This window comes from Panthera onca, chromosome B1, assembly GCF_046562875.1.
Source record: "Panthera onca isolate mPanOnc1 chromosome B1, mPanOnc1 haplotype 2, whole genome shotgun sequence".
Classification (NCBI taxonomy): Eukaryota; Metazoa; Chordata; class Mammalia; order Carnivora; family Felidae; genus Panthera; species Panthera onca.
In genome coordinates, this window is record NC_138342.1 from 198,803,935 (window position 1) to 198,819,965 (window position 16,031).

The following is a 16,031-nucleotide window of genomic DNA, read 5'->3' on the forward strand; positions in this document are numbered from 1 at the left end:
CTCAGTTTATTCCACTACAATCTCCCAAGTGGAATTCACTTAACTCAAAGGTCAGGAATAATTTTGCCTGTCAGGTGACAATGTACCAGTTCTACGGTATCCCATCCATCCAGCAGGCGATGCAAGAACATGTATGCCCACACCTTACGTACACACTATTCAAACTCCCAACTTGTGAACTTTTACAAACCCAAAGAAAGTAGTTCTCTATTAGAGGAAATAAGTATTCTTAGCTCTGGGGTCAGATTTACTCTAGAAAACAGTCTAGAGTACAGTGCAAAGCTTTAGGTTTCCATCTGCAAGTGACAGATGATTCTACACCCCACAAATGTCCACCTTAGCCCAGCATCTTGCCATGAAGACACATAAACCAAAAAGATATTTATCAAGTGAAACTGATTTCATTAGATGCTAAACAGTGTAGAAATCCTACACAATGCACAATGAAGTGTGAAATGACTACTTGGAATTGCTACAACTTATAAGGTGCTCCTCTCCTCTCTTTCCTCCCAAAATAGTTCGCCTACTATGTGACTTAGTTGATATCTGGAAGGAAGACTAAAGAATACTAGCTACCACTTCTATGGTCTCAACAGGATAACACGTATAAAAGGCGAAAAGCAGCTTAGGGAACACTTATGTCCCAGCCACAGCCAAGTGATGGTAAGCCATCCCACACAACCCACCATCACCATCATCCAACTCATCAGTCATTGATGCTCTTATCAACAATGCCTAATCATCAGGGGTTGCCCACTGGAGAGGCACACTGATCCTTCTCTTAGGAAGCTTACAACCCAACAGACCAATGTCGATACTGAAAGCGAATATAAGGCAAAAACAATCTACATGCCATAAGAAGCAAAAATCATATAACGTGAGAATGACTGCTTTGCAAATATTTCAAATAAAATAAAAGGCTCTAATAAAACAGATGCGGTTGACTTTGGAGGGTCTGATTTGAAAGTTTTAATCGTCTTTCAAAAATGGGATTCTAGCTGAGTGAAAACACATGCACAACAATGGTTAAATACTGTCTTGAACTCAAACTAATTGCTGTTATTTGCATCTTGAACCCTAAAAATGTTTTAAGGTCAGGTTCTGATCCACTTTGTACTAAACCCTAATACTAAATCCCTTTTGGAGACTGAAACCAATCACATGCGGACCCCACTAATCTCCTTGAAGATCTTCAGTATTTGAGGTATATTCCACTTCTTTCCCGGCAGGCTACAGACAGACGTTACTTGAGATGAATTAGTGGGCCATGTGTTGTGCAGTTTACAGTCTGCTCTAAGATCCAGCCATGCTAAGTTTCTTTCACTCATTTTGAAGGTAAGGGTATCTATCTATTTATGCATTACTTTCCGAGACACTCAACCACCACTTTTTGAGAACTTCTAATGCCTAGGGCAGGACATGGATACGATGTTTTTTAAGATCTAAGATTATGAGTAATTAGAATAGAATATTATTTGTATCCACCATTCAAATCGAAAGTTTACTCAGAGCAAGAGTATATGAAAATAAGAAAAGCAGAGGACTACAGATATAATTTGGAAGCCAATGCACCCCTGTTGTTGCACCACGAGTAAGTATGCTGCTTGCTAGAGTATCTATGTCAAAAAGATTGTGTTACAGCCACATGCCTCAGTGCTAGCCAAGAAACAGACTGTGAAGCATTTTGTAAACAAAGATCTAAAAAAATGGATCACGGACTTTTAAAACTTAAGGCTGATACTGCTAATGACACATTTTCATTTTCATACATCACATAGCAACAAAACGATACGAGTTCAGATCTTCCTCCCCTTAAGATGGGGTTACGTCCTGATAAATGCATTGCAAGTTGAAAAAACTGGAAGTCGAAATGCACTTAACACGCAGTCTACAGAACATCACAGCTTAGGCTACGCTTAGCCTAACCAGGCTCAGAACACTCAGCAAGAGGCTACATACAGCTGGACAATAGTATCTAACACACAGCAAGTGATGTGTTGACTCTTTCATGTAATTTAATGAATACTGTACTGGAAATGACAGAGAGAATGGCGGTATGAGGGGGTGGCCATCAGTATGATGGCCATTGACCATCATGATTATGTGGCTGCCTGGGGGCTATGGCTCACTGTGCAGCGCCCAACGTCACAACAGAGTGTGCAAAGAGTTTCCTACTGCATATCCTCGCGGTACACTGCGACAGCCCCAGGAACAATGCAAATTCAAAACTCTAAGTACGGTTTCTACTGAATGTGTGTTGCTTTCACACAGTAGCAAAGTCAGAAGATTATTAAGTCAAATCATCCTGAGTTGGGAACAGGCCTGTCTGAGTTCTTGTGTGATTATGTAAAAGAACATTTTCACAAGCTCAGCTATGGCAAGTTGCTACTATGTTGTCTTTAAGGATGTTTCTGAAAAACCACAAGCAGCTGAAAGTGCAAAGTAATTCTAAAAGCTGGTAGAAGAGAGAGGCGGGTTGTTATTCCTTTCCACAGCCCAGCAGCATGTTTCCTTCCCAGCTTCCTGCTCTCCTGCCCGCCCACCCACCGCGACCCCCTCCCCCATGGCTCCCGCCATTTGCTCCAAAGCTGGTTTCTCAAGGAGGTCATCAGCTCTCCTCTCTCTCCCAAGGGTGGTCTGAGCACGCCCCACAGTCATCCACTACTCAACGGTCCCAATTCCAAGCCTCTTGCCAGGAGGCTTGATACACCCAACTGCCTAACAGACCTCTATCTTCAACGTCTCCGAGAAATTTCAATTAACACAACCCTGGGCCCTGTGTGACAAACGTTTTATCAGCCATCTACGTATCAAGGTTGTAAATCCTAGACTCCTGTCTCTCTCCTCACTGTCATCTCAACTTCATGACACAAGTGATTCACTTAGTTTTCAAAAAGTGATCAAATACAGAGAGAAGAGACCAGAACTTTTACTGTTAAGTTACACTGCCCGGATTTCAACAATTAGAAATTTGTTTGGATCAGGGCGCCTGGGTGGCTCGGTGGGTTAAGCGTCCGACTCTTGGTTTTGGCTCAGATCACGATCTCACGGTTGGTGAGTTCGAGTCCTACATCGGGTTCTGTGCTGACAGCACGGAGCCTGCTTGGGATTCTCTTGTCTGACTCTTTCCTGCGCATGTTCTTTCTCTCTCTCTCAAAAAAAATAAAATAGAATAAATAAACATTAAAAAAAAGGGAACTTGTTTGGGTTAACAGTATCATCAAAATACAAACACACCAAGGAAGGTTGGAAAGTGAACTCATTCACTTCTCCGTGTGAATGAGTTAAGTCACTACCTCTGCTGCACCTATCGGGGTTAAGAGGTGGTTTTGATACTAAGTGAAAATAAATCACTTTGGAGGCAGAACCAGGCTAAGGCAGCATAAGGACAAATGTATATAACCTAAGTGCTAGGAAAAGGAAAGAGACGAGAAAATGGATGTTGAGACAACCATTAAACTCCTTAGAAGAAACCTGGTCCGTGTGGTTGTTGTGTGCAGGGTGGAGGCGTAATAAGAGATATACCCTTACTTCCAACACCTAACCTCCTGCGAACTTTACTTTCCTACTTCCAAGACACAAGACTAATTAATACTAGTACGAGTAGTACATCTAAGCACTCAGTATTGATACAAAACACTCTGCAAAATCAACTACATCGAAGATGAAAAGGCTTCTGAAGCCTTTTCTGATTCTGATTCAAGAATCCATATATTGGACAGGTACAACCATACCCCTAAATCTGAACAATATCCCCCCAGGGAATTTCTTCTGAGTCTCTAAAATCTTAATATTATGAGTCATTTAAGAACAACCTGGAATGCAAAGTCTTAAGACTGTGGAAAGAGCCTTTGTTCAAAGACACCTAGGAAAAATCCTTTCCATATAGACTTCTGGGGTTTGGGATACATGCAAAATATTCATGTGTTCGACACAAAAAAAACCTCACAGTTTCTAACAAAAGAACATATATATTTTTTTCGTCCAATAAAACATCAAGTTCACTTTAAAAATACAAAAACAAATCTAATCATGATCATCAAAAGATGTGAAATCTTTTCCTTTATAATCACTATGAAGATCATTAAAATTTATTAAAATTTTTTTTAAATGTTTATTTATTTTTGAGAGAGACAGAGACAGAATGCGAGTGGGGGAGGGGCAGAGAGAGAGGGAGACACAGAATCCGAAGCAGGCTCCAGGCTCTGAGCTGTCAGCACAGAGCCTGATGCGGGGGTCGAACTCACAACCTGCGAGATCATGACCTGAGCCAAAGTTGGACGCTCAACCGACTGAGCCGCCCAGGCACCCCCATTAAAATTTATTTTAATATGTAAAGTAATGTTAATACCATATAGCCTTTCCCACAGGGAGTAATTTCTCCATCTTTTTAATTCCCTGATACTTGCATACAGATTATCTTGACTGTATCTTCCCTACTTGTCTTAGTTCCTTAAGGGAAAGGGATAGAACTTTACAGCAACCTTACTTCCCCTTGTATTTATCCCAGTATCTGGGACACAGTAGGTGAAGAGCAGTCATAATAAGGAATAAATGAATTGATGAAAAAATCAAACAATCAACAGGTTGTAATCCCTTCCTTATGGCCAGCCTTTCTGTTAAGGCTGACTAACCCACATTGAGTGGTTGGGTTGCTTACCTCCAGTGAGTGTACTGGCAGGTCTGGGAGAGAGGGTTGAGAGAAACAGTCTTCTCAAAACATGTGTATTACTTGAATTGTCAAAAGGTGCAGTCATTACTCTTCAATTTAAAGTATTTAAGGGGCACCTGGGTGGCTCAGTTGGTTAAGTGCCCAACTCTTGGTTTCGCTCAGGTCATGATCTCGCAGTTCATGGGGTTCGAGCCCTGCGTTGGGCTCTGCACTGGCAGTGTGGAGCCTGCTCAGAATTCTCTCTCTCTCTCTCTCTCTCTCTCTCTCTGTCCCTCCCTCACTCTCTCCCTCCCTCTCTCAAAATAAATAAAATTTTAAAAAAATATTCAAGAAATACGTGTTTATGTATACCTATGTATTTGATACAATAGTAATTCACAATTTCTCTTGAATGAATACTCAGAATATGTGAAATATTGAATAATATCTAAATGCCTATGATTTGATGGGCTGAGTTCTTACTAGGTATATGTGAAATATTTTTAATTCAATTAAAAAAAATAGTATATCTCCTACTGATTCAATGAAATGTAAAATACATCAGTAAGATTATCAAACTTTCTCATTTGTTTGCAAAACATACCTGAAATAAAAAAACACTTCTCTACCTTAGGATTATGAATTATGAAGAAATACACAAAAATGTACCTTTTACAAATCACATAGCATTTCTGCCTCTAAACCCCATATTGAACCATATTAATCATTGTCTAAGCAGACACTACTATTCATTATGCTACTTTTTCCTTCAAAGTCAGGATGAAGCCTTGTAATTCCTTCCCAACCAAGAGGCAATGGCCCCGAACCAACTGAAGTCAGCACAGACACCATTTGTTATTTCCATCTCTGGGATTAATGCACTAAGACAGAACAGCGCTGTATTATGAAGGCTGTAGTGCGATTTAAAATATCTACTTCAGCAGGGACTGTACGATATGACGTATGTGTGCTAATTTACCTCCATCCAAACACCCACTCCAGTGGTCAGTTAACAGGTTAACAAATACCACACTCAAGAGACAACTCCTAGAAACCCTTCTGCCCAATTATTATTAGACCTTTTGCTAACTGGCAAAATAGATCAAAGAAATGAGTTATACTTGGTGGGGTCATCAGTTTGTCAATCAGCATAACCCTTTCTCTGGTTGAATCCATAGATTCAAGAAAACTGGACTGGCTAATATATTACAGGGGGTCCCCCCACCCATGCATGAATAGGGAGTAATAATCAAGCAAAAGCCACAGCTTGTGTTCCTGGGGGTGATAATATTCAAGACTTGGTCCCCTAAATGGCCGTATGACAAACCGCAGGGTCAAAGTAGATCTGGTGGCCTGATGCTGACGAGGTTACAGAAACGTCACCCTAGAATTTTGTAGGCGGCTCGTATGTATTTCAGGCAAGGTATGGAAGGTTCATCTGATGGACAAGACCGGTGAGTTTAGCATACAGTTTGCTTTGTGGACAGTTCTCCACCTACGTGCCAATAAACGTTCAATAAACATCTGTGTGTCTGAGACGAGGAGTGCCAACTTTCACCAGCCTCCGACACTTGTATTACTTATGAAAAAGAATCCAATAGTTGTACGTGACCAAACTGCTGGGATATGGCACACGTCTGTAGTGACAGGTAAGATTTTTTTCAAGGACAGCAAAGAAGAAGGTTATCCATTGAACCAGTGGACAAGAGTGAAGGTGTGGCTACGAAAAGAATTTCCTTCCGCTTTTGCCAACGGCCATGTGGCCTCACTGGAACCCCCTGAGCCACCTTTGCCATTGAGAAACAAGTAGGAGCTGACCGTGAGCTACTTCAAGATGACCAGGCAGCTACTTGGCAATTGAAACCAATTTCGGGAGGTGGTCGGAAGGTCCGTGGTTAGCAGCGGCACGGCTGCTGGAAAGCCGTCTCAACAGGTGAGTCACGTCAGGCAGCTCTCTACACTTTCCGTCCGAAGTGAAAACGTTACGTGACATCTCCATCCCATGCAAATTCGACGTGGACAGAACTCCTGCACCTGAGCTGCACCTATTTCTGGGTTTTTTAGACCCTGATGCAAGAACAAAGGGAATTTATTTTGACGTCCACTCGACTGCACAACTGACAAGCTTCCACCTATCTTCGTTGGAAGTGACTAATTTGCTGTGTAAGACACACTAAAAGGCACGTATCAAGTGAAAAGTCTCACAGATTTCCATAAATGCCTTATATACGATGAATGTGCTTGATGAAAACCATCTGCTTATGGGCTGATATCAGTATCTGGCCGTACCTATCTGTCTGAAAAGGCATGTTCGAAAGGAAAACATAAAATTTTATTGTACATCTGCCTCAATAAATGTTTGCAATCCATTCTGAAGATACGAATGCTTCATCTGAATCCCAATCAAGAGAAAAGTAATTCCACTCCCAAAAAACAGAATTCTGTTCTTCTCATTAGCCCTGTATTACAAAAAAAACTGCACTCAACATATTTGAGTTTTGTCAATAAAAATTTTGTAAAAATGTCTTTTCTTCTCTTTGTGTAAATAGCCACGTGTCTTGATTTTGCTTTCTGGTCCACAAAGCCTGAAATAGTTACGATCTGATTCCTTACAGAAAAAATCTGCGGACCCCTGAAATGGACTAAAGAATGAAGTCAATCTATTGCTCTATTGATACTGATATGGAAATATCTGACATTTTAAAAAAGCAAACCTTAAGGCAACAAGATGATATAATCCTATTTTTGCAATAAAACCCCTTTGTAACATCTACCCTCACACCCTCACTGGGCACCCTCACACACACACACACACACACACACACACACACACACACACACACAGAGTCTCGAAGGAATTACAGTGAACCAGTGACAGCAACTGCTTCTGGCAGATGCTCCACAACCAGTTGGTTCACGAAGCATCCAGGGTGACGTGCAACTGAGAAAGCCCATCTGGTGACTCCCCTGTTTAAAACCCCCAGGGGCTTCTCAATCACACTTCAAAACAAAACAAAACCACTCCAAGTCTTGTCAGGTACTGGAGCCCTGGGGATCTGGCTCCTGGCCGTCTTTCTAGCTCATTTCCTCCCAGGCTTCCTTCAGCCCAATGAGCTGCAGCTGCACTGGCCTCGGTGCAGTTCCTGCAAGCACTTTCTACCCCAGGGCATTTGTACTTGCTGCTTCCTCAGGCTGAAACATGATTCAAGCAGTCATAGGACTACCGGCTCTGCGATGTCTGGTCTGAGGTCTCAGGTCACCTTATCTAACTGCCCGCACTGCTGTGGTGCTGTGTATCATCAGGCTCACTGATTGACGTCATGCTTGCCTTCATCCACTGCGTCTTCCTCACTAGAACATGACCTCTATGCAGGGCACACACTGTTTGCTTCTCTGACATCTTCCAGCAAACTAGACAAGTGCCTGGGACACAACAGGTGCACAGCTAAGAGCTGTCATGGGAACTCACAGGAGGAGGTACCCGAGGAGAAGAAGGAGAGCAACATTTACTCGAAGCAACTTCTGTTACTGCGAGCATATACTTGTTTACAAAATTGTTCATAAAATTAGAGAATAAAAGTCTAAAATGAAAAAATTACTGGTTAATATGATTTCAGAGATTATTTAAAAAAAAATTAAAAGTTTCTCCCTCTGTTCCTGTTCTCCTCACATTTATTACCGACTCTTTCTGTAACTTGTGCTTGTAACCTTTAGTGCACACCTTGTACCTTCCATACCGACAAGGGCAATGAGTACAAGTGAACTGAAAGCAGAAATTGAAAAAAGACTTTTATTTCAACAAGAAGACTTGGAGGTACCGCTTCACGTACAGAGTATTTTTCCTGCTCCACAAGTGAGCACACAAGCAAGGTCTAGAGTAAGCTGCAGGCTCTGTGCTTCCACCCCCGTGGCAGGTTCCCAGACAGAGGTGGGACACCGGCTGAGCTGGTAACAGGCAACTTAAACCCATCAGTGGGTCTTGATTTTATCACAACAAAACAAAGGGATTTGGTTTAGGCTAGACAATACAGAATCTCCAGCCCTTCAATGCAATGATTTTCTGTCTTTGTGGAATGACATCAAACAAAGTGACCCTACAAGACATCCTTACATTAGAGGGCATAGAACGTTTGTTTCTCGGAGTGAAGTTCGGTCACACCAGGGCCCTGGCTGCACGCCGCTGTGTGACAGCCCACATCAGATGAGGCCGACATCTGCAGTCCCCTGGAGCACCCAGTGCTGGCCCCTCGGGGTTTTCCATGTGCTCCAGGCCCCAGGGGACTGTGGACGCGGGGGAGAGTGCTACAACATCCCGCCTGCAGGGACAACCGCGCTCTTTCTGAACGACGTCGGGGCTGCGGGGTGCGCCTCATGTCTGCAACCAGCCTTTCGTCCCCCGAATTTATATTTTCACATCATTAAATATTATTCAAAGGCTTTAAAAATAAACAAGATAAAAACCGAAGAAAATGAGAATGTAAGCTTTAAGAACAGGATACTCTTAACTACCAAAATAATTCTATATATCTACTGTTTTATATTAACCTTAGAGTCAACATGATTTTAAAATAAATATTTTGAAAACACATACTGAGGCTAACACAACGTAAGATATAGTTTGTCAAATGTTATATATTTTCGGAAAGCTAAGATATTAAAAATATACAAAATTAATCCTCTGTGAGGCTATTCTGGGGACTTTATACCCAAGGAAAAGATCTACAGCAGTTATTATTTCAACCCCTATAACTTCTGCATCTTGAGAAGGTTAGTTAAAATCATAGGGTAAGCAGACAAACAATCAAGAATAAAGTTAGTCTTGTGGAAATTTCAGCTTCATCTTTCGGTAAACATGGTTAAAGTTCAAGATTTCATCACTTTTGATTGCTGAAATTTATCTGTGCTTGTAATCAAAGTGTAAAATAAAATGTCTTCTATTGTTGCTACTTTTGCTACAATTACACAGTTTATTACGATGGCTACAGTAAATTACACACAGAAATAAAAGTCTATTTAAATCACAGCTTAAAGCAAACTTAAATAGAAGCCAACGAGGCCTGTTACGATAAACTTACCGAGCAAAAACGTTAAAAACATTTTTCTTTATAACTAACATTGCCCCAAGTTTCTTCAAAATAAATACTGCTAGCATATTTCCACACTTCCTTTCTCGTACCTTCTCTTTTCCTGATGGAAGCAATGCTCACACTGCCTTACTATCCTTCTAGCATCAAGAGCCTCAGTCCTGTGAGCAGAGACATGTTCAAACCCTCCGTCAGAACGCCTGTCTGCACGCCAGCCATGTTCCAGGAGGAGGCTGCACGCAAACAGGGGAGCACCTGCTCTGGGTGACTTCGCACGTCAGGCTTCACTCACTCGTCACCCACATGGAAAGGCTTGGAGAAACATATTCCTAACAGCAGATTGGACCAATGAGCCTAGAAATACCACAGGGCGGTGAGCCACCTTCTCCTAAAGAATCTATCATTGGAAAACATCAAACACCCGTTCTTTAAAAATAAAAAAAGGAAAAAAGCAAACACTTTAATTACGAAAAGGCTGTGGTGACTTCACAAGACGGACACACCGTCCCATATTCCCGTAACCAAGACACCTGGAAAAGGAGATTCACGTACTTTCACTGCATCCTCTGGACACATCTTCCCTCTGTTTGGCGGAGGTGTCTGCGGTGCAGCCGCCTACAAAACCCAGCCGGTCGTCAGGCTGCGTTCCACCGCAGGACTCCCGCTTCGTCCGAGGGCGGTCTTCTTTCTGCACGCTCCCCGCGTCCATCAGCTCTCTGGCTTCCGCGCTGCCCCCTTCCAGGGGACGTGAGTCCCTGTCAGGTCCTTTCCCGCCGAGCCTGTCCGCAGCAGGCAGTGCGTCGTGGAACGGAGAGTCTGCGCCATCTGGACGCGTGCCCTCCCCTCTCTGAGCACCAGCCTGCGGACGACTCCCTGCGGCTTCCTCAACGGCCAGGCAAGCCCACGCTGCGTTTGCTTTGTCATGTGTGGGTTTCTCAAGACTGTGGCGACTTTGTGCCGTTAAATCGCTCGTGGGGGCTGGGCTGGGATTCTTCCCAATGCAGGAGAAGTCAGACGTCTGCAGTATGTTCCTTCTCTCCCCCCGAGAGAGGCCTCTGCAGATGAAGAGAGCAGGGCCCGCTGACGACTGACACCCGGGGAGAAGACCGTCCGAGCTCCTCTCCTTGAGGTTGTCAGGTGAAAAGTAATCGTCGTACGAGGACACGCCGCAGCCAGGAGCCTGGGCGGCAGCCCCAGGCCCGAAGTGCAGGCGGTCCCCCGACGTGAGGAGCCACTCCTGTGACACGCCGGGTTTCCCACGGCATCTCTTCTTTAGTCTTCCTGTTGGGGACGAATCTGAGATCTCAGACTTTCTTCTTCTCTTCGCCGAGGAGCTCTCAGATCGTGAATGTCCCCAAGGTTGGCGTTCTGTCGCAGATAACGTAGGGGGCAGACCGTGTTTCATGCCAAACACCTCCCTGGGTGCTCCCCCGGACCACGTGTCAGGGGTGACCGCTTCACCCGCAGGATCCCTCTGCCGACTTACTTCTTGTTCTGAAAGACGGCCCGAGGGATTTTGAGGAGTTAACTGGCTGAGGTGACCAGCAGGTGCCGACGAGTGAACACTACCGGTCTTCAGGGAAGCTGAAGGACCAGCAGGTGCCGACGAATGAACACTACTGGTCTTCGGTGAAGCTGAAGGACCAGCAGGTGCTGACGAATGAACACTACCAGTCTTCGGTGAAGCTGAAGGACCAGCAGGTGCCAACGAATGAACACTACCGGTCTTCAGTGCAGGTGAAGAAACACACACACCACTTCTGCTTTCATCAACGACTTCTCCCACTCTCCTCTCCTGACTTCCACACCCTGAGTTTCCAGAAAGATTGTCAAAAGATGAGTCCAGGGCACCAGCAAAGGATTCATCTGGAAAACATCAATAAAGAATTAACTTTTAAGATGCTTTCAATTATTACAGAAGTAATTTTCAGTTAACCAATACATCTTAAACATAGCTACTGGTTAAAGACAGTATCAACCACATCCACCTGAGGACCCCTTTAGGACCAGCATTTTTCCCTAACAAACCCAGGCGTCAGCGTGCGCATGGACGGCACGGGGGGCGGGAGGCAGGGACAGACCTCCACCACCATCACACTCACCTTCTGTACATTCACATGCATGTACACATGTTTTCAGAAAGAGCATTGGCACCTTGTTCAATTCTCAAGAAGGTCAATCATTCTAAAAGGTTAGGACTAACACCATGGTCTAGGTCAAGTTCTAGCCTTTCGTGAACACAGCCCACCGACCCCCAGTCCTCCACTCAAAGCCTCATGTTGTATTGATATCCAACAGTGAACTACCAGGTAGATGGTAGGGTGCTGTCCTCCCTTGTGTCTTGTACATTTCTTGAGAGTAGTGCTAAGTTGACCGCCCCCTGTCTCCCGAAAACTGCAAGCGTGTGTGTCCCTCCAGGCCCTGCCTTCACCCCACACTTTAATCTGGGTAATTCCTATCCGTCCTTCAAACCCTCCCCCCACCCCTCGAACGTGCCTATCTCTGAACCCTCCCGCTGCACCAGGCCTGGTTGCACACATCCTCCTCTAGTACGCAGAATGCTGCCTGAATTTCCCAAAAGCAGGTGTCCTAGTGTTCTTATTATTCCTATCTGTCCCTCTCACTAAACTGGAAGTTCCCAGTGCACAGACACTATTTTCTGGCATCTGAGGCCTCGAGCCCCACAGAGGTGATCCACAGGGAGCAGCAAAGCCCACAGGGCAGGGAGGCGCTGTACCCACACCAAGTCAAGGAGCCTGTGTGTCCCTAAGTCAGGAGCAAGAAACAGAGGACACTTTTAATACCAGCAGCTGAAGACGCTTAGCACACTTTTCAAAAAGCTGACAAGCAGTGAGACAGGCCATTGGGCATAAATTCTGAGGTCACACTGCCTAGGTTCAGGTCCTGGACTGGCCAATCACAAACTCTATGAACTTTTACGAGCTGCTTGACCTCGCTGGCCTAGTTTTCTCGTGAACAAAATGGGGGTGACAAGGGTAACCATTTAGTAGGGCTAGTGGGGGAGTTAAATGAAACACAATATGTAAGATACCCAGAACAGCACCTGTGACACAGGAAAAATGAAATCTGTGTTACATACTATTACTTGTGTCCAACTTACGTAAAATAAATCCATCAAGTGTGAAATAAAAAGAGATTATTTAAGATAAATGGGTAAATAATTCCAACACACACCAAACAGATTATAAAATAAGCCACACATGGGACACCTGGGTGGCTCAGTTGGTTAAGCATCCGACTCTTGATTTCGGCTCAGGTCAGGATCTCACAGTTCATGAGTTCGAGCCCCGCTTCCACCTCCATGCTGATGGCACAGAGTCTGCTTGGGATTCTCTCTCCCCCTCTGTCTGCCCCTCCTGAGCTCTCTCTCTCAAAATAAATAAATAAACTTAAAAAAAAAAAATAAGCCACACATGAAAGGGAGCTGTAGTTTAAACTCCTAATACCTCCACACTGTTCTGTCATCTATCCCTGCTGTGACTTTCATAGGATATTCTGTAACATTTCAAGCACTTTGAACAGTTAGCTCTTTGCGGGGGTCACTGATTCTTATTTGGGCCCTACTGTCAGCTAAAACTAGGTGGTTATATCACATTTCTTAAAATGTACTCAAAGGAAAGCTATAAGCATGAAAAATCATTCAAAGCATAACACAGGCTTCCACATTTAAAAGGTGTATGTATAATATATAATTCTAATTCTATTCTAATACTTGGCTAAAATGTTTTTTCGTTGTTTATGTATTTTTGAGAGAGACAGAGCACAAGCAGGGGAGGGGCAGACAGACGGGGAGACACAGAATCCGAAGCAGGTTCCAGGCTCCAAGCTGTCAGCACAGGGCCCGATGCGGGGCTTGAACTCACGAACTGTGAGATCATGACCTGAGCCGAAATCAGACACTTGACCGACTGAGCCCCCCAGGAGCCCCTCCAATACTCTGCTTCCAAACAGAAATCCATCTATCTTCTAAATTTCTCAATGATCTTTCCACACCTCACAGACACTCCTTGTAGTCATGATATATGGTGTGAAACGAACAGCCCTGTGTTGTCAGTAACACAGTCTACAATGCATGCGAAATAGTACTTATAGCACGGATTTTTTTTTTAAACAATGAGCAATAGTTTCTGTGCCAAGAGAGCAAATGCCTGGGAGAAAAACTGTTAGAATCCCAGGTGATTTAACTGATGAAATTTCTCATATGCTAATTGCATTACAATACCTATTTTTTATTACCTAATTCCAGTGAAATTCATGAATTCTAGTTTTTAGCTGTTCTTCACATCAGAAGAAACTCCAAATACGAAAATCATAATATTCTCAAAGTTTAAATATATCACAGAAAAGAAAATAACTTTACCTGAACACAAAGTATCACGTGAAATGTTCCAAGCTTCACACGGGGACTTAAATGGGTCATCATGAGACTTCTCAAGCAGCTGGGAAGCTGAAAACATAACCGAACCCTTCATCAGATGCACCTCTGACTCGTGGGAGCTCACGGCAAACCCACTGGTTCTGCTCTCCCACACCACACCAACATCGATTTATGCCTGTTAGTTCACACTCCCGACTTACTACAAAACGGTAAGCACAGAAAACTCTTACTCAAATCTACTGCAGATGGTGAGATTTGTAAAAACTAATCTACATAAGTCATGTTTTTTTAATTTTATTTTTTATTTTTATTTTTTTTATCTTTGAGACAGAGAGAGACAGAGCATGAGCAGGGGAGGGGCAGAGAGAGAGGGAGACACAGAATCCGAAGCAGGCTCCAGGCTCCGGGCTGTCGGCACAGAGCCTGACGTGGGGCTCGAACTCATGGACTGTGAGATCATGACCTGAGCTGAAGTCGGATGCTAAACTGAGTCACCCAGGAGCCCCTACATAAATCATGTTATAAAAAGGATTAAATTTAGGATAATTAGAGTTAGAAGAGATTTTGAAAAGTTAGTTTGCCTGGGCCTAAGCAGAAGCCCAACACAGGTAAACAAATATTCTCAATTCATCTTGTTGTCTGATAGTCAAGGCTCCTTCAGTTAGCCCTGTAACTAGAGCAGCGGTTCTAAGCCCTGGGCATCTTGGCTCCCAGCGGGTGACGGTCACGTCTGCAGACATCACTGGATGTCACGTGGGTGTGACCTGAATACTGCTGGTGTGCAGTGAGTGGGCAGAGGCCAGGGATGCTGCGAGATACCCTGCCAGTCACAGGACAGCACCTTCCCACCACCCCTCACGTGCCCTCAACAAAGAATTGATCAGCCCAAAATGTCGATAGTGTCAAGGATGAGAAACCTCAGAGATTTCACAGAAAAAATCCAGGACATCAATCATTTAACAAGTAAGGACACAAATATCATCTTCAAAGGCTGTGCAGATGACAAACCAGAAACAAGAAAGATGTTTTGGTCTCATACCCAAAGATGTTTGTTAAAGAGCCTCACAGCGTGCTTTCTTGAGGAAACATAAGCAGACAATTTAAACCAAGATAAGAGAGGTGAGCACAGAGAGAAGTGTTTCAGATGTTGAATTCTGAGCTGTGCTGGATGCAGTCAAGTGGCAGAATTCACACCGCAAAGTAACGGCACAACGCTTGAGGCATATAAAGTATACACGTGATGAGACAGTGAGCGGAACACTGCTCGCTCCCTAGCTCCACATCCACGCCCCCCTCCTCTTAACAACAGAAACCTCATTCTATCAGTGTAGCCACGCTCTCGTAAAAGACCGTTTTCAGCCTTGTTTGTAGTCTCCTTCTCAGGCTAAATCTACTACAGTCCCCCTTGGCTGTCATCCTGGGTGACACTGGTCATCAGGCAAATCAAACTACGTGGATGAACACAATACAAAGGACTGTGCTTTATTTCTTGGATTATCTGGAGTCGTTTTTTGCCTCTACAGTTCTCTAGCCATAAATGCTTACAACCAAGAAGAGCTGTAAGACTGAGTCCTATTGGATCGAACTTCTGGTATACCAGGTTGCCCACAGGAAGCTAGCTCAGCTGGGAGGCACAGACATTTTAAAGCAGAAGCCAGGCACCAAAGAAGACTAAGCAGAAAAATGAGACACAAGACTCTTGAAAACCACGGAATAGCCACCCTATGACTTGTGCTTAGGACTCCTTTGATGTGGTGGAAACACGCACCTGTATCTAATCTGAGCCACTGGTTTTGTTTGTTACATGCGGCCAAAGCTAACCTTAACCGATACAGGTGCCCACTGCACATTCACATACAAATATAAATTCAAGATAGGCTGAAATAAACCATAAAGG

The 16,031-nt window shown here is 43.9% G+C and overlaps 1 protein-coding gene across 3 annotated transcripts in view; it reads right to left on the reverse strand.

The window, feature by feature from the left end:
- MCPH1 (microcephalin 1) overlaps window positions 1–16,031 on the reverse strand; it is a 270,845-nt gene that overhangs the window by 205,881 nt on the left and 48,933 nt on the right. For all 3 annotated transcript variants that reach the window (XR_013554978.2, XM_078445230.2, XM_078445231.2), the window contains 2 exons: window positions 14,117–14,203; window positions 10,288–11,601 (listed from right to left, as the gene is read on the reverse strand). Coding sequence is in view for 2 of the 3 variants with exons in the window: in XM_078445230.2 (XP_078301356.2) it covers window positions 10,288–11,601; window positions 14,117–14,203 (1,401 nt within the window). In the remaining variant the exon portion in view is untranslated. The remainder of the gene's footprint in view (window positions 1–10,287; window positions 11,602–14,116; window positions 14,204–16,031) is intronic.